The sequence below is a fragment of the Oncorhynchus masou genome, chromosome 13 (assembly GCF_036934945.1).
Source record: "Oncorhynchus masou masou isolate Uvic2021 chromosome 13, UVic_Omas_1.1, whole genome shotgun sequence".
Lineage (NCBI taxonomy): Eukaryota > Metazoa > Chordata > Actinopteri > Salmoniformes > Salmonidae > Oncorhynchus > Oncorhynchus masou.
Genome location: NC_088224.1, coordinates 51,163,717 through 51,188,654, shown reverse-complemented (window position 1 = coordinate 51,188,654; position 24,938 = coordinate 51,163,717). Strand labels below are relative to the sequence as shown.

General features: G+C 43.1%; 1 protein-coding gene across 1 annotated transcript in view; it reads right to left on the bottom strand.

Moving 5' to 3' along the window:
* The window catches only part of si:dkey-103g5.4 (uncharacterized), a 56,518-nt gene that overhangs the window by 12,316 nt on the left and 19,264 nt on the right, over nt 1-24,938 (bottom strand). The window contains exons 16-31 of the mRNA XM_064984196.1: nt 24,535-24,870; nt 15,325-15,723; nt 14,449-14,619; nt 14,168-14,325; nt 13,797-13,937; nt 13,345-13,492; nt 12,892-13,043; nt 12,484-12,609; nt 11,073-11,262; nt 10,905-10,979; nt 10,518-10,679; nt 10,350-10,409; nt 9,889-10,005; nt 7,992-8,143; nt 7,709-7,795; nt 7,334-7,480 (exon numbers count right to left, since the gene is read on the bottom strand). Coding sequence (XP_064840268.1) covers nt 7,334-7,480; nt 7,709-7,795; nt 7,992-8,143; nt 9,889-10,005; nt 10,350-10,409; nt 10,518-10,679; nt 10,905-10,979; nt 11,073-11,262; nt 12,484-12,609; nt 12,892-13,043; nt 13,345-13,492; nt 13,797-13,937; nt 14,168-14,325; nt 14,449-14,619; nt 15,325-15,723; nt 24,535-24,870 — 2,621 coding nt within the window. The remainder of the gene's footprint in view (nt 1-7,333; nt 7,481-7,708; nt 7,796-7,991; nt 8,144-9,888; nt 10,006-10,349; nt 10,410-10,517; nt 10,680-10,904; nt 10,980-11,072; nt 11,263-12,483; nt 12,610-12,891; nt 13,044-13,344; nt 13,493-13,796; nt 13,938-14,167; nt 14,326-14,448; nt 14,620-15,324; nt 15,724-24,534; nt 24,871-24,938) is intronic.

The window sequence follows — 24,938 nt, the reverse complement described above, 5'->3', positions numbered from 1 at the left end:
ACTTCAAGTCTCAGGTACCCGACTTTTGCCAACTGAGATTGTGATCCCAACTGTCAAGGTAAAACAGAAGTCTGGGAGGGATGGCACGGTTTGGGTAGAAAGAGTGACGAGAACGCAACAGGAAGGCAGGTTTTCCAGGATATTCTCACAGAGAGAGTAGGTTCGACACCTCACGCAAAGAGACAAATTGCCAGTGCACTCCACAGTTTTCTTTGCTTATGTGACATTCAGATGTTGTAGCACATCAGAGATTGCACTGTCACTCATGCACACAGGAAAGTAAACAGTAAGTGGGTGGGACATGCCTTTATTGCACTCTTGTATATCTATTGGGAATACGGCGGAAAGAGCAGGGATGTGGAGTAATTTTGGTCTGATAGGTGTGCAACCGCTTCAGAAGAACTGTTTATACCTGGTCCTAACCGGCTTCCTTTGTCCTGATCTTGTCCACATTCTGATTGTGTCCAGAATTTTTGGCAGGTGTTGATGATTAAAAGACATATTGTGATCTGATTGTGATCAGATCTTACAGACCACCTATAGAGGTAGTCAGGGATGCATTGTGTCTGGATATCTTACAAGTGTAGATGGATCTGGACAGTGAAACCATGTAAATCATAATTATCCTGCCCTCCAAATGAAATCACAGATGGCACCATTGACCTATGGCATCAATATTTGTCTTAAAATACATTTATGAATATGCATCCCATGGAAAATGGCGCCGACAGAGATGGTTGCCTCGCTTTAGGTCCTTAGAAAACTATGCAATTGTTTGTTTTTCATGTATTATTTCCAACATTGTTAGCCCAGAAATCTCAAGGGTTATTACATACAGCCGGGAAGAACTATTGGATATAAAAGCGATGACAACTTACTATAATTACGACCAGGAATACGTCTTTCCCGAAGCGGATCCTTTGTTCGGACCTCCACCCTGGACATGCAATCTTATCCCAGAGGTCGACCCAAAACAACGCAGTCGCCGCAGGAGAGGCAGACGGCGCGGCCTACTGGTCAGACTCAGAAGGCGAGCACACCATCCACCGCTTCCGAGCATATTACTTGCCAATGTCCTGTTCTCGAGATAACAAGGTGGACGAAATTTGGGCACAAGCTGCCTTCAGGGAGACATCAGAGATTGTAACATTCTCTGTTTCACGGATACATGGCTCACTTGGGACATGTTGTTAGAGTCGGTACAGCCACCCGATGTCTTCACGCATCGCGCCGACAGAAACAAACATCTCTCTGGTAAGAAGGAGGGCAGGGTGTATGCCTTGTGATTACACCATGAGTCGTTAATCATAACAACATACAGGAACTTAAGTCCTTTTGTTCACCTGACCTAGAATTCCTTACAATCAAATTCCGACCACAATATCTTCCGAGAGAATTCTCTTTGATTGTAGTCACAGCCGTGTATATCCCCCTCCCATCCTGAGGCTGCATATATTGTAGCTGGGTATTTTAGCAAAGCTAACCTAAGAACCAATACATCTTAAATTCTGTCAGCGTATCAAATGCGCACACGATCATTGCCACTCGAACTTCCGCGACGCATACAAAGCCCACCCCCGCCCTGCCTTCGGGCAAGTCTGACCATGAGTCCTTTTGTTGCTCCCAGCCTATAGACAGAAACTAAAACAAGAAACACCCGTGCTCAGGTCAATACAACGCTGGTCTGACCTATCGGATTCCACGCTTCAAGATGGCTTCGATCACGTGGACTGGGATATGTTCCAAATAGCCTCAGACAACATTGAGGAATACGCTGACTCGGTGAGCGAGTTTATTAGCAAGTGCATCGATGATCTTGTACCCTCTGTGAATATTAAAACCTTCCCTAACCAGAAACCGTCAATTGATAGCAGCATTTGCACAAAAATGAAATTATGAACCACCGTTTTTAATTATGGCAGGTGAAAAGAAACATGACCGAATACAAGCAGTGCAGCTATTCCCTCCACAAGGCAATCAAACAAGCAAAGTGTCAATATAGAGACAAAGTACAGTCGCAATACAACGGCTCAAACACGAGACGTATGTTGCAGAGTCTACAATCAATTCTGGATTACAAAAAGAAAACCAGCCCCGTCGCAGACATTGATGTCTGGCTCCCAGAGAAATTAAACAACTTTTGCTCACTTTGAGGACAATACAGTGCCACTGACACGGCCCGCTACCAAAGTGTTATCCCTCGCAAGGCTGCCGCCCCAGACGACATCCCAAGCCGCGTCCTCAGAGCTTGAGCAGACCAGGTGGCTGGTGTGTTGACGGACATATTCAACCAATCCCTATCCCAGTCTGTTGTCCCCACATGCTTCAAGATGGCCACTATTATTCCTGTCCCCAAGAAAGCTAAGGTAACTGAACTAAATGACTATCGCCCCATTGCACTCACTTCTGTCATCATGAAGTGCTTTGAGAGTGCTTTGAGAGACTAGTCAAGGATCATATCACCTCCATATCATCTCCACCTTACCTGACACCCTAGACACACTAGCTTACCGCTCCAATAGGTCCACTGACGATGCAATTGCCATCACACTGCAGACTGCCCCATCACATTTGGACAAGAGGAATACCTATATAAGAATGATGTTTATTGACTACGGCTCGGCATTTAACACCATAGTACCCTCCAGACTCGTCATTAAGCTCGAGACCCTGGGCCTTGACCCCGCCCTGTGCAACTGGGTCCGCCCCCAGGTGGTGAAAGTAGGAAACAACATCTCCACCCCACTGATCCTCTCACTCAACGTCAACAAAACAAAAGGAGATGATAGTGGACTTCATGAAACATAGAGGGAGCACCACCCCACCCCCCTCTCCCCAAAGACATCGACGGGACAGTAGTGGAGAAGGTGGAACGTTTTCAGTTCCTCAGCGTACACATCACGAACAAACTGAAATGGTCCACCCACACAGACAGCGTGGTGAAGAAGGCACAACAGTGCCTCTTCAAACTCAGGAGGCTGAAGAAATTTGGCTTGTCATCTAAAACACTCAAAAACATTTACAGATGCACAATCGAGAGCATCCTGTCAGGCTGTATCACCGCCTGCTACAGCAATTGCACCACCCTCAACAGCAAGGCTCTCCAGAGGGTAGTGCGGTCTGCACAACGCATCACCGGGGCAAACTACCTCCCCTCCAAGACACCTATACTATTCGATGTCAGAGGAAGGCCATAAAGATCAAGGACAACAACCACCCAAGCCACTGCCAGGTGCATCAAAGCTGGGACCGAGAAACTGAAAAACAGCTTCTATCTCAAGGCCATCAGACTATTAAAGAGCCATCACAAACATAGAGAGGATGCTGCCAACATACAGACTCAAATCTCTAGCCACTTAAGCCAGTACATGTCCAGGCACGTCTGAAGTTTGCTAGAGAGCATTTGGATGATCCAGAAGAAGATTGGGAGAATGTCATATGGTCAGATGAAACCAAAATATAACTTTTTGGTAAAATCTCAACTCGTCATGTTTGGAGGACAAAGAATGCTGAGTTGCATCCAAAGAACACCATACCTACTGTGAAGCATGGGGGTGGAAACATCATGCTTTGGGGCTGTTTTTCTGCAAAGGGACCAGGACGACTGATCCGTGTAAAGGAAAGAATGAATGGGGCCATGTATCGTGAGATTTTGAGTGAAAACCTCCTTCCATCAGCAAGGGCATTGAAGATGAAACGTGGCTGGGTCTTTCAGCATGACAATGATCCCAACAAAGGAGTGGCTTCGTAAGAAGCATTTCAAGGTCCTGGAGTGGTCTAGCCAGTCTACAGATCTCAACCCCATAGAAAATCTTTGGAGGGAGTTGCCCAGCAACAGCCCCAAAAAAATCACTGCTCTAGAGGAGATCTGCATGGAGGAATGGGCCAAAATACCAGCAACAGTGTGTGAAAACCTTGTGAAGACTTACAGAAAACATTTGACCTCTGTCATTGCCAACAAAGGGTATATAACAAAGTATTGAGATAAACTTTTGTTATTGACCAAATACTTATTTTCCACCATAATTTGCAAATAAATTCATTAAAAATCCTACAATGTGATTTTCTGGATTTTTTTCTTCTCATTTGGTCTGTCATAGTTGAAGTGTACCTATGACAACAATTACAGGCCTTTCTCATCTTTTTAAGTGGGAGAACTTGCACAATTGGTGGCTGACTAAATACTTTTTTCCCCCACTGTACATATGAGATGAGTAATGTAGGATATGTGAACATTATTGAAGGGGCGTTATTTAAAGTGACTAGTGATACCTTTATTAAGTCCATTTATTTAAGCAGGGGGACACGTCTGGCACTGCAGTATTTTAGTCCCTGGAGGCGTAGTGTGTTACTGATGGTAGGCTTTGTTACTTTGGTCCCACATCTCTGCAGGTCATTCACTAGGTCCCCCCGTGTGGTTCTGGGATTTTTGCTCACAGTTCTTGTGATCATTTTGACCCCACGGGGTGAGATCTTGCGTGGAGCCCCAGATCGAGGGAGATTATCAGTGGTCTTGTATGTCTTCCATTTCCTAATAATTGCTCCCACAGTTGATTTCTTCAAACCAAGCTGCTTACCTATTGCAGATTCAGTCTTCCCAGCCTGGTGCAGGTCTACAATTTTGTTTCTGGTGTCTTTTGACAGCTCTTTGGTCTTGGCCATAGTGGAGTTTGGAGTGTGACTGTTTGAGGTTGTGGACAGGTGTCTTTTATACTGATAACAAGTTCAAACAGGTGCCATTAATACAGGTAACGAGTGTAGGACAGAGGAGCCTCTTAAAGAAGAAGTTACAGGTCTGTGAGAGCCAGATATCTTGCCTGTTTGTAGGTGACCAAATACTTATTTTCCACCATAATTTGCAGATAAATTCATAAAAAATCCTACAATGTGATTTTCTGAATTTGTTTTCTCTAATTTTGTCTGTCATAGTTGAAGTGTTCCTATGATGAAAATTACAGGCCTCTCTCATCTTTTTAAGTGGGAGAACAATTGGTGGCTGAGTAAATACTTTTCTGCCCAACTGTATATACTGTATTCTCTACGATCTACTGCATCTAGCATACCATCGCTCATCCATATATTTATATGTACATATTCATATTCATCCCTTTACATGTGTGTATTCGTGTGTGTAAGGTAGTTATTGTGAACTTGTTAGATTTGACTGCATAGTCGGAACTAGAAGCACAAGCATTTCGCCACAATCACATTAACATCCGCTAACCCTGTGTACGTGACCAATAAAATGTTATTTGAATATTATTTTGAAAAACAATACCTCTCAAATGATTTGCATACAGGGAAATGTGGTCACAGTGTCGACACGGTGGATGGGTAAGAGACATTTTAATACCATGTGTAGATGCAACGGTTTATATGTGGGCACAATCAGAATATGGACATAATCAGAACAAAGGATGCATGCTAGCCCCAGGTATAAACAGGACTAGAGAGATTATTCTCGTTTTGATGACAAGGAGACAAGACCAATATGTGTGCAGACAGACAGGTTCGCCGCTCTCAGACATCTGGACGAGTTCTGTCAAGAATTGCATTACTTGTTACAAGCCAGGAGAGAACATAGCTGTTGATGAGCAACTGTTCCCAATGCATGTCCACAAACCAGACAAATGTGTATTTAAGTTATGGTTATGCCGAAACCAAGTATTTGCTCAATGGCTGTCCATATCTGGGGAAAGATTAAACCAGGCCAACGAGTGAGCGACGGTCTGAGACTGTGATTTTGAGACTCGTGGAGCCTTACATGGACAAAGACAGAAATGTGTCTATGGACAACTTCTTTACATCAATTTCCCTGGCAGCCAAGTTGATTGTAAAGAAGACCTGCTCGGAACAGTGAACAAACAGAGAGGGGAGGTGCATGGTCCTCAGCACCATGCATCCCACTGTTGCAATTGGCATTGACCAGAAGACGGTGACAGACTACAATCGCACAAAGGTAGACTATATGACCAAAATCCCAAATCATGGGCATTAATAGAGAGTTGATCCCCCTTTGCCACTATAACAGCCACCACTCTTCTGGGAAGGCTTTCCCCTAAATATTGGAACATTACTGCGGGGACTTGCTTCCATTCAGCCACAAGAGCATTAGTGAGGTCGGGTATTGATTTTGGACGATAAGGCCTGGCTTACATTCGGCTTGCCAATTCATCCTACAGGTGGGGTTGAGGTCAAGGCTCTGTGCAGGCCAGTCAAGTTCTTCCACACCGATTTCGACAAACCATTTCTGTATGTACCTCGTTTTGTGCACGGGGGAATTAACATGATGAAACAGGAAAGGACCTTCCCCAAACTGTTTCCACCATGTTGGAAGCACATAATCGTCTAGAATGTCATTGTACGCTGTAGCATTAAGATTACCCTTCACTGGAACTAAGGGACCTAGCCCGAACCATGAAAAACAGCTCCCGACCATTGTTCCTCCTCCACTAAAACTTTACAGTTGGCACTATGCATTGGGGCATCCGCCAAACCCAGATTCCTGTCAGACTGCCAGATGGTGAAGTGTGATTCCATACTCCAGAGAACACTTTTCAACTGCTCCAATAGCGGAGAGATTTACACCACTCCATCCGACACTTGGTATGGCTCATGGTGATCTTAAGCTTGTGTGCGGCTGCTCGGCCATGGAATCCCCTTTCATTAAGCTCCCAACAAACAGTTATTGTGCTGACGTTGCTTCCAGAGGCAGATTAGAACTTGGTAGTGAGTGTTGCAACCGAGGACAGACGATTTTTACACTCTTCATTCGTGTTCTGTGAGCTTGTGTGGCCTACCACTTTGCGGCTGTGCCGTTGCTGTTCCTAGACGTTTCCACGTCACAATAACAGCACTTATAGTTGACCAGGGCAGCCCAAACATGGCATACATTTGACGAACTGGAAAGGTGGCATCCTATGACAGTGCCACGTTTAAAGTCACTGAGCTCTTCAGTATGGCCATTCTACTGCCAATATTTGTCTATGGCGCTTGCATGGCGTTGTGCCCAATTTTATACACCTGTCAGCAACAGATGTGGCTGAAATAGCCGAATCCACTATTTTGAAGGGGTGTCCACATACTATTGGGCAATACATTTGTAGTGTTTCCACTGAAACTAGAGATCCTTTTGACACAAAGATTCACATAAATTCTGCGAGGATTCAGTTCTCAGTATGTGGTGGGATTACTTTTTTTAGGGGAGAAAATGACACCCTATTCCCTAATATAATGCCCTTTTTTGACCAGGGACCATGCGACTCTGGTCATATGTAGTGCACTATGTTGGAAACAGGTTGCTTTCTGGGACGCAGACAGAGTTTGGCAGCACCTTGAAGAAAGCCCGTTGGAAGGTAGGACTGGAGTCGACGCTCATGTCCCCAACAGCGACATGTGACAGACAGTGCAAGAGGAGCAGAGAGAATCCTCCCACAGACTGCAGTCTCTGGCGACGCACAAACACTGTCTTCTCAGCCTCCTACCAACACACGACATCAGTTAGTAGCAAACAGATGTGGCACAGATGTTAACATCACAAACGTCAGAAGCTAAACTGCAAGATTCAGAGCTGTCAGGGAAGGGAAATAGATTTTTATTGATGTTGATTATCGTGTACAACATGCACACTGTTCCCCCAATGCATATTTGATTCCAAAATAGAAATGTAATCTCTCTCATGCACATACAGTGGAAATTGGGACATCACCTGATAAAAGAAGGAATTCCGGAAGGCGTTGTATTTGTAGTTATTGGATGGAAGACTAGTTGCTATCTGGAGTGACACTGCTGGAGTCTATGGGAGTAATAGTATTAACAATTGGTGCTAAGAACATTCACATTGACAAAGACAAATAGGTTTAGACAGACCGTAAAGACCACATATGATTAATTCATCTCCTTTTGATAGGAAAGATGAGTTAAACAATGCTTTGAATGATGACCCTTCACTAACCTCTTTCAGTATGTGGGAGAGAAAGTGAGTGACTAACCAGTTCGAGAGTGTGTAGTGTTTGCAGTAGGAATAGTCCATGGTGGTAGACCAGGAACTCTCTGGGATTAAGACGACCTGGGTCAAGAAGGAGCAGCTCTCCTTCACACTCCCACTGTGCATCCAGATAGTCAATAAAAGAGCTCGCTCTGCCTGAAATTCAGAGAGAATCCATAAATCCAGTTGTCCATTTCTCCTTGCTGGGTTATCAATTCACACTTCACGTAGCACAAGTAGTCTAGGAACTCTCAAAGGGCTGTGTATTATCACAATTGAAAGCATACATTTTTAGGTCAAGTAAAGTTGTACTGAGTGTTGTGGGTGGGACATTTGGTAATAATTATGAAAGCACCAAAGCAGTCGTTGACAGGGGATTGTCTTTTTGTCAATGGCTATTTTGTCTTGGCTTGTTTTCACTTTGATTCAGATCTTTTTCTAGTTCCTTCACAAACACAGCTGGTTGAGATTTTCCCTGAACAAGTGGTCCGTTTTGGCCTTTTGGTTGCATTTTTGTTGTGTAATTTTGTGATTAATTTCACAGTCAGACTGAAACAAATCATATTACTATGTATTTTCTACGGTTTTCTCACCTTGTCTCACCTAGCTACCTTAAGATGAATGCACCAACTGGAAGTCGCTCTGGATAAGAGAGTCTGCTAAATGACTCAAATGTAAATGTTTTCAACGACCGTCAAACGGAGAGGAATAATGACTCCCGGTGTTGTGAAACATCGAAGGAGAAGAAGCAGCTGTGGTGTTTTGTTGCTATGTCAGACACCTTAGCTGCTTTTTCCCCATGGTGGTCGGGTGATTTTATTATGATGGATGGTCAGTGTTAGGGAAGATACTCTGTAAATATAGTATACCAAGATACCGATCACTTCACACTGGAAGAAGTTAAACTACACTAAAGCTACCCTTAACACAAGTATACTTTACTTAACTAAAGTTACTTTGAAAAAGTCGTTCACTTAATCTAAACTACAGTACTTAGTGAAAAATGATCATATGTAAATCAGACTACAAATTCCAAGAACAGATCACTTTGGGGTCATATGGTAACATACTGTAATGTGTAATTTAGCTTATTAATCACAAAAACAATGATTCAAGTGAGAATTAGCAGGCCTGATGGTGAAAAAGAAAGAGAATTATTATATAGTTCCAGTAGTTAGCTACACCGCTACATGGCAAAAAAAGTAATTAACTAAGTTGAAATGAGTTCAAATACCACCAAGTTACTGCAAAATGTAGTTAAATTACTAGTTGAAATAAACATTTGTATAGTGCATACCATGACAGTTTGTTTCAAAGTGCTCCACACAAAAATGATACCTAATCTCACCTCGATTAATAAAGCATCTTGCCCATCCTGCCATCAGTCCCATGATGAAGCTTCACAACTGTCTTCCTTCCTGTCCCGTTTCTCTGTTTAGACTTGAACTGTTTCTGAAATAGTCTTCTTACTGATTCCTTATTGAACGCCAGAGTTGGTCTCAAATATGAACTACTACCGTGTCAAATTACATTTGTGTTGAACAAGGGCTGGCTGAAAAGTGTCCCTCACCAAGCCTTTTGTTCAAAGAGGTGGTACAGTATGTTCTTAGTCAGATCTTTCTCCATGCCAGTGTCATCCTTGACTTCCTCTTTGGGGGGTTTGGTTATTGTTTTTGGTACAAACTATTTGGTGACTAAAGGTTTGCAACAAGAGAAGTACACATAAAAAGAAACATTGTTTTGTTTGTTATTGTGTGTTGTTTCGGTTATCATATATTGTGGTACGTGGCGGAGCAATCATGTGTGTGAGGGTCCTCTTTAATCTCTACAATTCTTGGCCCAAACACATCACAGGACGTTTGTAATCTGCGTTTTACTCTACAGGCTATTGTGTAACCCACCATCGAGCTCCCCCCTCAGAAGTCCTGCATCTTGCGCTGGGCCCCTCAGCTTCCTCTCCACACGCTTTAGAAGCTGGAAGAGTGGGGAGAGCTCCAGCAGTTTATCCCACTCCCCCTCTGTATGGGAAACATCATCACAGACTTATACTATGCACACATACTGTACACATATAGCAGGTCACACAAACATTTACATGCCATTATGAAACACTCATAACTTATCTCAGGGGTACTTTTTACAACAACATCCTTGTGATCTTGTTTGAGAACCTCTGTAATTCGTCCAAACACTATACGTAGTCAATATGTTGCCCACAAGGTAGAGACATATTCAAAGCACTTGAGTAGAATTGAAACGAGATGAGATTACAATTTCTCTGCACACAGTTACAGTGAAGACAAAATAATAGTCATGTTAAGTCTTTTTGTGTAATAAACAGCACTTCAATGTTGTTCTTTACCTGACAGTGTGGGGACACAGACATGTGACTGCTGAACAGATTCTTTCATAGGCTCGCCTTCTGTGAAGGAATGGGATATCGTTAGGACTCTTCATAAATATGATCAGCAGAGCCTATGATGAAGTAAAGGTAATTAATTTATTAAATCATTCATCAATTAAATCTTACCTTGTGAGTGTATGTCAGACATGGCAGTTTTTCTGTGAGCTGTCTGTGAGTGAGTAGGACTGGGCTGGGGGACACTGGGGCCCTTCGAATCCTGGTCCTGAGTCTGAGCCTTCATTGGGTCTCTCAGAGACTGGGTGGAGATTCCTTCATAGATCTCTCTCACTGTTAAACAACAGTAACTCATCAAAAAATAGATCCCTTTTTACATAGATAAGGCAGTGTTTATGAACAACGAGCAACCGCAGTAGAATGGTTCTATCACATAGAACAGTGTGATCATTTAGCAGAGTCTAAGTCTGTAACAACCCACAACACTAGTGTTGCCAGTACCATGCTCCAACCAACCGAGCCATCTGACCCACTAGGGCCACTGTCTATTGTGCCTACCTTTAACCACAGGCACGGACTCTGTCCATGCACGAGAACATGTCTCCAATCCAAACGTCTGTTTTGTTGACAAACCTACAAACACACATTTGACAAAAAAAGCTATGGAAACATCCTTATCATAAAAAAACAAGACTGAAAAATGCAACATAATGCTTGCTGAGGTACCAGAGATGCGCTGGCGGTAGGTGCTCGGAGAGAGACTTGGCTCTTTGTTCTCCTCCAGAAGCTGAATGAGTCGCTCCAGGAGAGGCACAGCTTTCTGCTGGGTCAACGACACCACCTTCAAAGGGTTACTGGGGACCATCAGCCTGGCCAGCCCAAACTCCTTGTACCAGAAGGAACCTGATAACACAGACTGGATAGAAATATACGCTCAATGGCAACACGAGTTGACTATATTAAAGAAATAGTTCATTCAATAACAAATATACAGTGAGCTCCAAAAATATTGGGAGCCTGAACAATTGTTTGTGAAATTATACAATGACTATTAGGTCAAAGATAAAGTTCATCCATGTCAGGTGAACCGTATAGATATTACAACACTTTTTGTACATAGTCCCTCCATTTTAGGGGACCAAAGGAATTGCTAGAACTTAACTTACAGTATACACTACTGGTCAAAAGTTTTAGAAAACCTACAGATTCAAGCGTTCTTTATTTTTTCTATTTTCAAAATTGTAGAATAATAGTGAAGACATCCAAACTATGAAATACCACATATGGAATCATGTAGTAACCAAAAAAGTGTTAAATCAAAATATATTATGTATTTGGTCCAATATGCACAGCACGCAATGACGACATCAAGGTTGTGACTTCAAATTGTTCGGATGGATTTGCTGTTTGTTTTGGTTGTGTTTCAATTGCTTTTGTACCCAATAGAAATGAATGGTAAATAATGCATCATTGTGTCACTTTGGAGTCACTTTAATTTGTTTCTAAACACTTCTACATTAATGTGGATGCTACCAAGACTAAGGATAATCCTGAATGAATCATGAGTAACAATGAGTGAGAAAGTTAGAGGTACAAATATCAGGCCCCCAAGACATGCTAACCAAACATTTTTTTTTTTGGGGGGGGGGGGGGGGTGATATTTGTGCTTCTGTAACTTTCTCACTCATTATTGTGCGTAATCATGTTAGCATCCATATTAACATAGATGTGTTTAGAAACATATTATATTCTTATTTACTATAAAAGTGACTCCAAAATGACATAATACATTATTTACCATTCATTTCTATTGGGCACAAAATGCCCAATACATTTGGTCCCCTAAAATGGGTGGTGGGGGGGGGGTACTGTAATTTCTAAACGGTTTACCCGATATGGATGAAAATAAAGTTGACAGTCTGCACTTTAACCTCATAGTCATTGTATCAAATCCAAAGTTCTGGATTACAAAGCCAAAACAACAAAACATTGGTCACCTTCCCAATTGGGTTCCCGAGTGGCGCAGTGGTCTAAGGAACTGCATCTCAGTACTTGAGGCATCACTACAGACACCCTGGTTTTAATCCAGGCTGTATCATAACTGACCGTGATTGTATTGCTTTCCGCCTGTGCTTACCTGCGCTGTATCTGCACGGAGTTGGCAGAGTTCTCGGACACAACGCAGCGCTATAAGAGCAGCATCTAGTTCTGCCTGCCTGGAGTTTAGCTGCTCCCATATTTCTCTCTGTCTCAGTTTCCCATCCTGGGAGACATACAAGAGAGACTCAAAACAACACATGTCCATATTTGTGAGTCAATGTGACACATTCATTTCTTGTACATTAACATGCATTCATCTGCAGATTACGTTCCATCTCCCCTTAATAAATTATACAATTTATCTTCACCGTAAAAGGATTTTATTTTTCTAGTGAGCAAGCTTTTTAGTCTAGGACTAAGCTTAGTCTATGTCCGGGAAACCGGCCCCTAGTGTTTACTTAATCTATATGTTTGCATAATCGGATTGAACTATGCTAGATCTGACCATGACATGGATTGATGGCGTCTGCTCTCCTCTCTGTGCTGTCCATCTTTCCTGGTCTTGCTGCAGTTTCTCCACGCACACGTTTACCCTGTCCAGCCCAGCCACCAGCTCTGTCTGCCAGCAGCACTGCTGCTCCCACTCCTTATCATCACCTAAACACAGTAAGACACACACACAGACACATGCTGAGTTGTGGTAACACCGTATAAGCCACATTTATGATTCCCCACAGGAGACCGGGGCTCAATCCCAGCCACCACTTTTTCCACTGTTACTCTCCTCCTCTGAATTCCTTATTCTAAATGAAGTTCAAATCCATAAAATGTACACACACATCACAAGGTAGCCTAATATGCCATCAAAAGCATATTACAATATAGCTTTGAGCTATGGATAAGCCTATCCAAATCCACTCTCTAACAATTAACTGAAGTCACGCCAGACTTGCAATACCTTGAGTGAGGATGAGCAGAACGTGAGGAGGCAGGAGCAGAGACAGGTCTGAGAGCTGGGATGCTCTCCTCTGGGCTTCTGACTGGCCAGCCTCATGAAGCTCCGCTGCAGCCTCCCTCAGCTGCCTCTCGTTGTCCACCCAGTGGGCCTTCAGTGCACACACACACACACACACACACACACACACACACACACACACACACACACACACACACACACACACACACACACACACACACACACACACACACACACACACACACACACACACACACACACACACACAAAGAATGGATAAAGATCTCCATTATACAGTAATGCCACTAGGGAGATGAACATAAATCAAAAGGACATGTATGCGTTCAAACAATTCAGCATAAGACAAATCATTTCCTGTTTGTTGCGGACTGAGCAGCCCCATCCATCTGCCTGCCCAGCCTAGTTCAGCTTACCTGCTCAGAGTCCTCCTGAGTGGCCACAAGGACACAGTGCTGCAGAGCTGCATCCAGATCCCCTAGCAGCTCCTCCTCCTTCTGTTTCTCCTCTTTCCAGTACCTGTTCCTCAGACACCACTCCTTCCGCAGGGCCTCCACCTGGCAACCACAACAAGTCAAAAAGAGATATGTGTGATTTATCCTATGGAACTCAACCACTATGTGTTGATTATGTTAGTTGTTTGAACAAGGGACTGAAAAGCACTCAAACGCAATGTGTTGGAGCCACCTTATGTGCTTTACCTGCCATTTTGGGAACATGTATATTGACAATGGCCAAGTTGAACGTGTTGAAAAGAAACACAACCAGTGTAATGTATCTTTCTTACCAGCACACTGTCAGTATTATCTCCCAGAGCCAGGCAGTATGAAGCAGTAACAGGCACAACAGTCTGTCTGGACACATCCAGGCGAACCCCCACAACAGGAGCCAGCACCCCTGTTACAGGGTCCACTGTCAGGGCCCCAAAACGAATCGCAACTAGTCCTGTCGAATAACATACAGTAGCACAGAAATACTGATATGATATACTATAAATGTATGGCAAATATATTAAATGTACTTCTGTACCAGGCAATCAGTCAGTCCATCCATCCATCATCCAATCACCTTTGCCATCTGGGTCCTCCATGGTTCCAGCCAGGGGGACAGCGAGTCCTGACACAGGGTCCATTTGAGCCCCCAGGATGGGGACCGTTAGGCCAGAACCATGTGGATCAGGATACTCCATCCCAGGCAGTGCCGGCAGGGACAGATCAGCACCAGGGAGATGGATTTCTCCTAAGGTAGTAGGATACAGATGTCAGGTCCCCATAACTCTTAACCCTTTTTACCCCGAAAGCAGTGGGAATAAGGGAGGGGCGGCCAAGAAGACAGTGGAACTTTTTAACGGACAAAACGGACTAATGGGCCTAAACTTGGCCTTCCATTCTCTCTATTTCTAAACATCTGGATTAGCAGTAAGGATTCAATCAGATCATCGTTAACCCGCTGTAACTGACAAATGCATAGCTTTTTATTGCTCTTGTTAAGACTGTATTGGAGCTGTCACATCCATCAGCAGCTAACCTTGCGGTCATTGTCACAAAACCATAACCATCCCGACTCCTTATATCCCACCCGCGTGAGAAGTTCAGAACAAGAAAGTGTAGGCTATACAGAAAATTATGACTCTTAAATTGAAAATCATTAAAACAAAATAATAAGTATTTATGTCAGCCTAAATGAGGTGTAAATTACATCACAAATCCCAGTGTTCAAACTGCATGGGATTTCTACTAATGCGATGGCAATGTCCACAACAGGTATAATGCTGGGTGCCGCTTATGGATTTGATCGTTTCAATGCATTTACACCTCCGACACACCTAAACAAAAGCAATGATAAGTTATCCAGTTGTTGGTTACCGTGGGTTAAGGCTGATCTGATTGAATCCTGGACAAAAATAACTGGCAAAGTACACAAGCAGGTGTGAAAACAACCTACCTTGGACGCCACCATCTTGGACAACGCCCCAGGCCCAGTCCAGCAGGGTCTCCAGCCGGCTCAGCAGCTGCAGGTGACAGTGTAGCCCTTTCCCCCAGGCCTGCTCCAACTCCTTGGCTGCAGCCTGGATCCGTCCCAGCTCAGTCTCCTTCCTCTGGGCCTGCAGACCCAGCAAACCCATCTCCCCAGAGCCCCAGTCCTCTCTGAGACCACGCAGAAGCTCCACCAGGCGGATACGGGCAACCAGAGTCTGGCTGTTCAGTAGAGCCTGGAACCCCCCGGCATGAGGCACCAGCTTCCCAGCCCGGATGCTACCGCCGCCCACCCGGACCACCATGCTGCTCAGGGGCTCGATGAAGGACTCACCCAGGAGGAGGCCGCCTACTGGAAGCACCGCTCCTAGAGAGGGGGATATGACATTATGTGTAGGGCCAGGAGTTTGTCCTTACCATTTGACCTAACCCAGAGAAACTTAGTAGTGTCCTAGTTACAGTTTTTCCTGGTTCAGGTCAAGTGGTCAGGGAAAACTCCTGGTCTTAATTATGGTTAAGTCACCAGTTAATAGGCTATTGTCTTTTTTGCAGAGCTACTTTTAACTTTGCTTATCTTAAAGATCTTAAAACCCAAAATAATTGGTATAACATTGTTTAGTGTTTCAAAACACCAGTATGGTGCCCGTATTGGGACTGCATCAAACGTCCATGGAAGTTGGGTAGTACCCACATAAAAATATACTAAAGCTTACTATAGAATACTATAATACTTACTATAGAATTCTATAGAATTATGAAGTAAACTGTAGTATCCCTAGATAATGTAGTGCTTACTATAGACATTTGTAGTATACTATACTATACTATACTATACTACACACGGTACTATCCCTTGGCCATGTGTAATACTTACTTTAGAATGTTGTAGTATACTGTAGAATACTAGACACTGTAGTATCCCTCGATTATGTAAGGCTTACTTAGAATTGTGTAGTATACTGGAGAATACTATACTACACACTGTAGTATCCCTTGATCATGTAGTGCTTACTAGTGTTGTAGTACTCCAGACCGGTCTGGAATCAGGTCTCAAGACCACATTTTGAGTGTCTTGGTCTTGTCTCGGTGTGGTAAACATTTGTACTCGGTCTTGACTCGGTCTTGACTCGGTCACCCCAGTGAGGACTTAATTTCTCCCCGAGATCAGCGGAGTAAAAAAATCTCATAATCATCAGCTTCCATTCAGTCAGTGCATAAAACCAGGCCAAATATATACACTCCTTTCTTGAAACATTAATACGGTATCTTAACAGCCTTTTATCTATTATAGACAAGTTTGCGCAGTGGAGAAGCTATGGGCCTTCAGTGTGTGGCAGTTTCGTGATTCTGAAAGGACAGTAACAGGGAACGTCACTTGACATTCAGAACATCCGGGGCTCAGACCTGACTCGGAGTGGGGGTCTCTGCGCGACCGAAATGAAGCGCCCCGTACTCTTGGCCTCCCACGTTAGCAGTGAACATTTTGCAGAAACAACGCTATGTCACATATCTCACTGCTTCATTCCATGCACTGTGGTCTCCTAACGCCAAATAACCAAAACGTCTTAATAATATTAATTAAATGGATTGTGGTCAGTAAATCCATGGAATATATTGTTAATAGTACAAATTACAAATCAAATATATTTATATAGCCCTTCTTACATCAGCTGATATATCAAAGTGCTGTACAGAAACCCAGCCTAAAGCCACAAACAGCATGCAATGCAGGTGGAGGATCACAGTGGCTAGGAAAAACTCCCTAGAACGGCCAAAACCTAGGAAGAAACCTAGAGAGGAACCAGGCTATGAGGGGTGGCCAGTCCTCTTCTGGCTGTGCCGAGTGCATAAATATATTGCAATTTTCCATACAGACAACTTGTTGGAAAAGGTATGTGTTATTTTTGTTGCAATGTTTTCATAAACAATGTCCAATATTTGATTGAAAAAATAACTTGTGATGTTGGTCACAACTAATGTGAGATTGTCATGCTTTGCGCACTTGCAACATAATTCAAAGGGTTATGCCATCCTTTAGCAGTAGGCTTGTATTATAACTGTAGAGTGAGGGTGACACAGAACTTTTGCAGATAATATGTAGAAACTCATGCACCAAACACTTGAAAATCATGATTTTATCATATTTGTGGTAGTTTTAAGATGCATAAAACCTTGTCAGTGACATTGTTTAAATAGTTCTCCAATCACTGCTTCAGACTGAAGATCGATAAGCTCAAGGTGCAGGTCATTGGAAGCATTATCCACATTGAAGGTGAAAGGAGAGGAAACCAACAGCATGTCATTTTCCTACACTTTGAAATCCTCAAAACGACAAGAAAACTCACCGTTCAAAGCACGCAGCAGCGATGTATACTTCTCCCGCTGGTCAAATGATAGGGAACAGACTAGTAGTGTCGCAAGGTGGGTGAGAATGTTGGCTTCTACTTGATGGGTCAGGAGGAGTAATTTTCCCTTGAAGGCTTTGACAAGGACTGTACATCTGATGACTGAGCTAAACGACTATCGCGCTGTAGCACTCACTTCCGTCATCATGAAGTGCTTTGAGAGACGAGTCAAGGACCATATCACCTCCACCCTACCTGACACCCTAGACCCACTCCAATTTGCTTACCACCCCAATAGGTCCACAGACGACACAATCGTAATCACACTGCACACTGCCCTAACCCATCTGGACAAGAGAAATACCTATGTAAGAATGCTGTTCATCGACTACAGCTCAGCATTTAACACCATAGTACCCTCCAAACTCATCATTAAGCTCGAGACCCTGGGTCTCGACCCCGCCATGTGGGACTGGGTCCAGGACTTTCTGATGGGACGCCCCCATGTGGTGAGGGTAGGAAACAACATCTACACCCCGCTGATCCTCAACACTGTGGCCTCACATGGGTGCGTTCTCAGCCCTCTTCTGTACTCCCTGTTCACCCATGACTGCGTGGCCATGCACGCCTCCAACTCAATCATCAATTTTGCAGACGACACTACAGTGGTAGGCTTGATTACCAATAACGACGAGAAAGCCTACAGGGAGGAGGTCAGGGCCCTCAGAGTGTAGTGTCAGGAAAATAACCTCCCATTCATCGTCAATAAAACAAACAAAGGAGATGATCGTGGACTTCTTGAAACAGCAGACAGAGCACCCCCCTATCCACATCGACTGGACGGCAGTGTCACGGCTCCTCTGCATTGCAGGGGCGGTTCCTCCGTTAGTGATTGGAGTCACCTGGGATCAGAGTATTTAAACTGTCACTAATCACCTTTCTCTCTCTCCAGGTATTTGTTTGTTCTTTTGTAGTTTGCATAGTTTTCACTCAGTCATTCACACACACAGATTCACGCATCCATGCACTTTACATACACCTTACATTATGATACTTCCACACCTCATTCCTTTTTCTTAGTTTAAAGTTAATAGTTTTGTTTACAATAAAGAAAATTTTTTAATTGGCCTATACCTGTTCGCGTCCCCTCATTTTTGACAAAATGAGCCGGCCTGTGACAAGTGGGGGCTCATCTGTAAGTTAAAGTTAATTGTATTCTAGTCTTACTTTAACATTTTGTTATAGTTGGTTAAGGTTTTGTCTAGATTGTCTTTGTCTTATTGATATGTTTGTTTATTTGTAATCTGGCTTATTTGATTTATTGTTTTGTAGTTAACTTGGGTTAGTTTAGTTCAGATTGCCAAATCTTTTGTTGGAGGGGATGTTTTGGTTGGGCCAATATTGGAGAGAACATTGAGAGCCATGTGTTCTTTTGGTTCAGTTAGCTTGGTAGCTAAATTTGGTTAGCAATTCACTCTGGGTTTTTCTGGGTTTTGTTCAGGTGGGAGTCCTCATGTTCAGGCTTATCAGTGAGTGTCAATAGGAGGCTCGTGGTGTTTTTGTTTTCGGTGGCAGTGAACGTGGGTAGAGCATCCCTTTCCCTTTTCCCTTACATCAGCTCCGGAGCACCTCCGTGGTTATGGGGGGGGCCGCCAGTTTCTGGTTGTCTTTTCCACCCCACTGGTTTTGTGTGCATAAAACCCCACCACATGTGACGAAGACCAGGGCCAGTTAGTTAGTAGTTTTTGGAGGATAGTGGGGTGTGGCTCCTGTCCTTGAACCCAGACTGACAGCAGGTGAGTTGTGTTTTTGTTTGAGCATTTGTAATAGTTGTATTGGTTGAGGAAAATGTCTTCCATTCTGGGTAGTTTTGTTCAAGCTCCTTCAGAAGTAGCCTTAGAGTTATGTACTAAGGAGCAGTTCATTGAAATTGCTGAACATTATCAGATTGAGATTGTTGCTAAAAAAAAAAGACTGTTAAAACTAGATTAAAGCAGGGTCTTAGAGAAATGGGTGTTTTTTGGGGTCAGTCTGCTAGTAGTGAGGGTGCAGGTTTTCAGTCTAGCCCTTCATTAACTTTTGAGCAGCAAAGGGAGCTAGAGCGATTGAGAGATGCTAATAGACCAGAAGGACTACCACAGTTTGATGTTTCACAGAATCTTTGTTTGTTGCCTAAATTTGGTGAGTCAGATCCAGACACATACTTTGCTTTATTTGAGCGTATTGCGGAAGCTAGAGCTTGGTCAGATTTGGACATGACTATGTTGTTGCAATGTGTACTTGCAATGTGTATTTACAGATAAAGAACGTGAGACTTTTACAGAATAGATTCACAAACCTATTCTGAGTTTGTTCGTGATTTGACTTCTGCATTTAATCGTTGGTGTACAGCTTCTGAAGTTAGCACTGTGGAAGGACCACCAGAGGGCAGGCTGGGCTCACGGATAGTAGCCCAACAAGGCATGGGAGACAAGGTAACCAGAGGCAATTAAGCACAGATGACGGTACTAATGACATATTCTCCTTCCCCTATAAGAGAGAGTATGGAACCAGCAGAGAGGGGTGGTGGGGGAACTTGTCTCTGGAAGATGGCCACCGAGACAGAGGAGCGATCCATGAAGAACCATTAAGACGGTGACAATCCCGTGACCTTTGTTGTAGTTTAAAGATAATCCTATTGTGTTCCTGTTTGATCTGGAGAAGATGTATGTTTTTCCTTGGGAGATTTTCATTGATTATGTTGGAGTGTTTGTTGACTAAATGCCCTCAATAGAGAACTATGTTCAATCAAGAAAACCTACTCCTGACTCGTTTATTCCACCTTCCCACTTTAGAGTGACGCCCAATTAGTTGGTCCGCTCACAGTATTTTTGAAGGTCTGTCTAATTTGATTATGTTAGAACAGTTCAACAGTTCATTCTGTGTCTGACCAGGTTGCTACATACATGAATGAACGTAAAGTTAAATCTCCAAGTGATACAGCAATCCTTACAGATGAGTACAGGCTAACACATAAAAGCCATTTTGAGTCAAACAGTGACATGTACCATAAAAATAACTTTACTCCTAGGAATAGTAGGTCACCTTTTTCCGGGGCTTCTTTCCAAAGACCTCAGCAGAAGTTTGGGTCTGGAGGATTAAAGCACTGGTTAATGCTAATAACTGTCGCTACTGTTTAGTTGAAGGACATTGGAAGAAAGCTTGTCCTCTGCTTAAATCCAAAAAGTCAGGTCAAGTTAAACCTGCTGTGATGGCAAGTCCTGTTGCAGCCTCTGACCACCAGGGTAGGCTTTTTCAGCCACTCGTTGAGTTTGACTCTCAGTCTTCCCACTGATTTTTCGGCCTTTATTTCAGATGGTGTTGTGTCCCTGGTAGATGGCAACCCAAATGTTTCAGAGTAAGAGTAAGCCAGAAAGTCTTGAGTTGCCAGTCAAACTCCAGACAGAACAGTTGACTAATTCTAGAGATTAATTGATGGCTGAGCAAAAGGCCGATACTAACTTAACTGATCTGTTTGATAAAGTTGTTCCTGATTCAGTGGTGAGGAATAGTGCTCAGTGTTATTTTCTTCTTGTTGGGCTGTTGGACAGGAAATGGGTTCCACACTATGATCAGGGTCTAGGAGAACCAGTCTTTAAATAGTTGTTCCTACTACTTTGCCAAATAAAGTGTTGCAAACATCACATGGTGATGTGGCAGGTCATATGGGTGTTCGTAAAAGTCATGATCTCATACTTCGTTATTTTTTTCTGGCCACGTTTAAAGCGGGATGTATCTCAGTTTATTAAAACTTGTGATACGTGTCAGCGCACAAGCAAGCCAAACCAGGTTGTAAAGCCAGCACCTTTGTATCCAATACCAGCCGCAGGGCAACCTTTTGAGCATCTTATTATCGATTGTGTTGGGCCTTTACCAAGGTCCAAGTCAGGTCATAGCTACTTATTAACTGTCGTGTCAAGAAACCAGATATTCGGCAGCTTTTTCCTTACCATAACTTCAAAATCAGTATTTAAAGAGTTAACTTAATTTATTTCAACATTTGGGATTCCAAAAATCATCCAGTCAGATCTGGGGTCTAACTTTACCTCCCATTTATTTGCTCAGGTTCTCAAACGGGTTAAAGTTAAACAAGTCTACTGCGTTCCATGCCCAGAGCCAGGGAGCTTTGAAATGTTTTTTAAACTTTAAAATCCTTGCTTCGTGCATACTGTACAGAACTGTCTGCAGATTGAGAGGAGTTGTAAGTACCTCGGCATACACATCACAGACAAACTGAAATGGTCCACCCACACAGACAGTGGTGAAGAAGGCGCAACAGCGTCTCTTCAACCTCAGGAGGCTAAAGAAATTCAGCTTGTCACCAAAAACACTCAAACTTTTACAGATGCACAATTGTGAGCATCCTGTCGGGCTGTATCACCGCCTGGGACGACAACTGCTCCGCCCACAACCGGAAGGCTCTCCAGAGGGTAGTGAGGTCTGCACAACGCATCACCAGGGCAAACTACCTGCCCTCCAGGACACCTACACCACCCAATGTCACAGGAAGATCATCAAGGATGATCAAGGACAACGACCACCCGAGACACTGCCTGTTCACCCCGCTATCATCCAGAAGGAGAGGTCAGTACAGGTGCATCAAAGCTGGGACCGAGAGACTGAAAAACGGCTTCTATCTCAAGGCCATCAGACTGTTAAACAGCCATCACTAACATTGAGTGGCTGTTGCCAACATGCTGACTCAAATCTCTAGCCACTTTAATAATTACAAATTGGATGTAATAAATGTATCACTCGTCACTTTAAACATTGCCACTTTATATAATGATACCCTACATTAATTATCTCATATGGTAATACTGTACTCTACATCATCTACTGCATCTTGCCTATGCCGTTCGGCCATCGCTCATCCATATATTTATATGTACATATTCTTATTCATTCCTTTACACTTGTGTGCAAAAGGTAGTTGTTGTGAAATGGTTAGATTAGTAGATATTACTGCATGATCGGAACTAGAAGCACAAGCTTTTCGCTGCACTCGCATTAACATCTGCTAACCATGTGTATTTGACCAATAAAATTGTATTTGATTTTGTAATACGATTCTGGCCTGCAATGGCAAAAAAATATATTCTAATGTGGCCCTCCATGGAAAATAATTGCCCAGGCCTGTGCTAGAAGGATGTCATATCCTGCCATTGGAGGAGTGGGTGAGTGACTGACTTTTTCCCCTAATATCATATTGTTTTTCGGTGGCTATACACAGCTAGAGATGCAGGTATCATCTGGTTAGCTTGCCATAACTTGAACAACTGTTATACAGTTAGCATATGTCTTGCGTTCGCACTCTCTTCTGACTGTGCCAGAGCGCAGAACAACTGATGAATTTACAAACATGCAACAACTGCTGAATATGACCAGTGTCCGTAAACATTAGGGCAAAAAAAGTTAGTCAAGTACGCTGTAGATAAAATGTAAACAGCCTAACCAGCTCTGCTCCGGCGAGTAAAAATGGTCAGAGTGAGGTATATGGGATCAACATCATACCAAATGTATTCGCAAATGTAAATCCCCAATCCACAAATGTAAATCACAAATGTAAATCCCCAAACCACAAATGTAAATCCCCAATCCACAAATGTAAATCCCCAATCCACAAATGTAAATCCCCAATCCACAAATGTAAATCCCCAATCCACAAATGTAAATCACTATCCACTGCAGTGTCTATAAATTGTCCAAACCCATGGCTGCTTTCCCACTCTATATTGATTGCTATAACATTTTCACAAATGCCTTAGTATACGTAATTCCCAAACATTCTAAGAATTTATGAAAACGTGAAAATGACCAAATTGGTCGCTTGTCAGATTTGTTTTTTTTTAGTATCATATTCTTCCTGGGGGTGTATATGAACAGATTTTAATACAATTTCATGTTGCTAAAATGCTGTCAGTTCTACGTTAAATGCAACAATGTTTCACACACACAAGTTATTTTCATAGAGATGGCTAACAGCAAGCACGCTGCAATAAACAAACACAGTCCCACTCATCAGATGATGATGATTTTCAAATTAACTTATTTTTGAAAGTTATTCTTGAAAAAGGAGAAGCTAACAAATGAGCAACAACATCCACTTTGATAACACCTGCTGCAGCCTCTGCAAACTAGCCGGCAACAAAAGCTAGCTAGCCGGACCATAGGAAAACTACTGCTCGCTACTGCACAGTGACTTGTTGGCCTTCAAGAAGGCAGAAGTTTCTATAAGTTTTTGTAAAGTTGAATGGTAGATGCCTTTATCTAGCTTCTGATGGCCTAGCCAATGGCTGACTTCGCTAGCTAGATTCATATCCCCAGAGACCAGCAAAGAAAAATCCTGATTTCAACAAAAACTGAAAAGATTAAATCAGAAAATCATTGAGAATAACTATAATAATTTTTATATTATTATAATCATTATTTTATAAATCCATACTGGGCATTTTGAACTCTTATTATGGTGGTGATTTGACAAAATTACAATCATGGTCTTGAATTGGACTCGTATTTTTCTGGTCGCGGTCTTGACTCTATCTCAGACCCCTTGTTCCCCTTCTTGTCTCTTGGTCTTGACTCGATTTGCTCCAGTCAACAATTTCACTAGAAAATTAACCTACAACTAGACACCAATGCGCAACCAATCCATACGCTAATGACAGTAGGCCTATAAGGTGACCGCAAAAACACTTTAGTAAAGCCTGTAAAACACTACAGTGAATAGTATATAAATATAGTAATACTACAGTATTTTATGGGGGTAATTTGTTCACTCAGGCAGTACTGACCTGTTATTGGATCTAGACTGACTCCGGCAATCAGCACCACATTTCCTGTCATGGGGTCCAACATGGGAGAGCCCACCTGGATGGGCTGGGGCAGTCGGGTGAGGGGGCACACATGCACACCTCCCAGGGGGTACACCAGCCCAGTCTGAGGGTGGATGGTCACAGCTAAAATGGGCACCAGGACACCTGTGTCAGGGTCACACATGGGTCTCCCTAGCAGCAGTCTTTGTCCAGGGCGGAGGCCTCTCAGTTGGGTGGTCACAGGCTGGGCTGAATGGCGGGAGAGGGGGTATGGCACAAACGGCAGGAGGGGAAACTCCCACTTTCTCATATCCCCTGATAACAAGGAGCAGGACATTAAGTATCTATAACCTTGTCTAAATCATACATTTGGATTTGAGTGA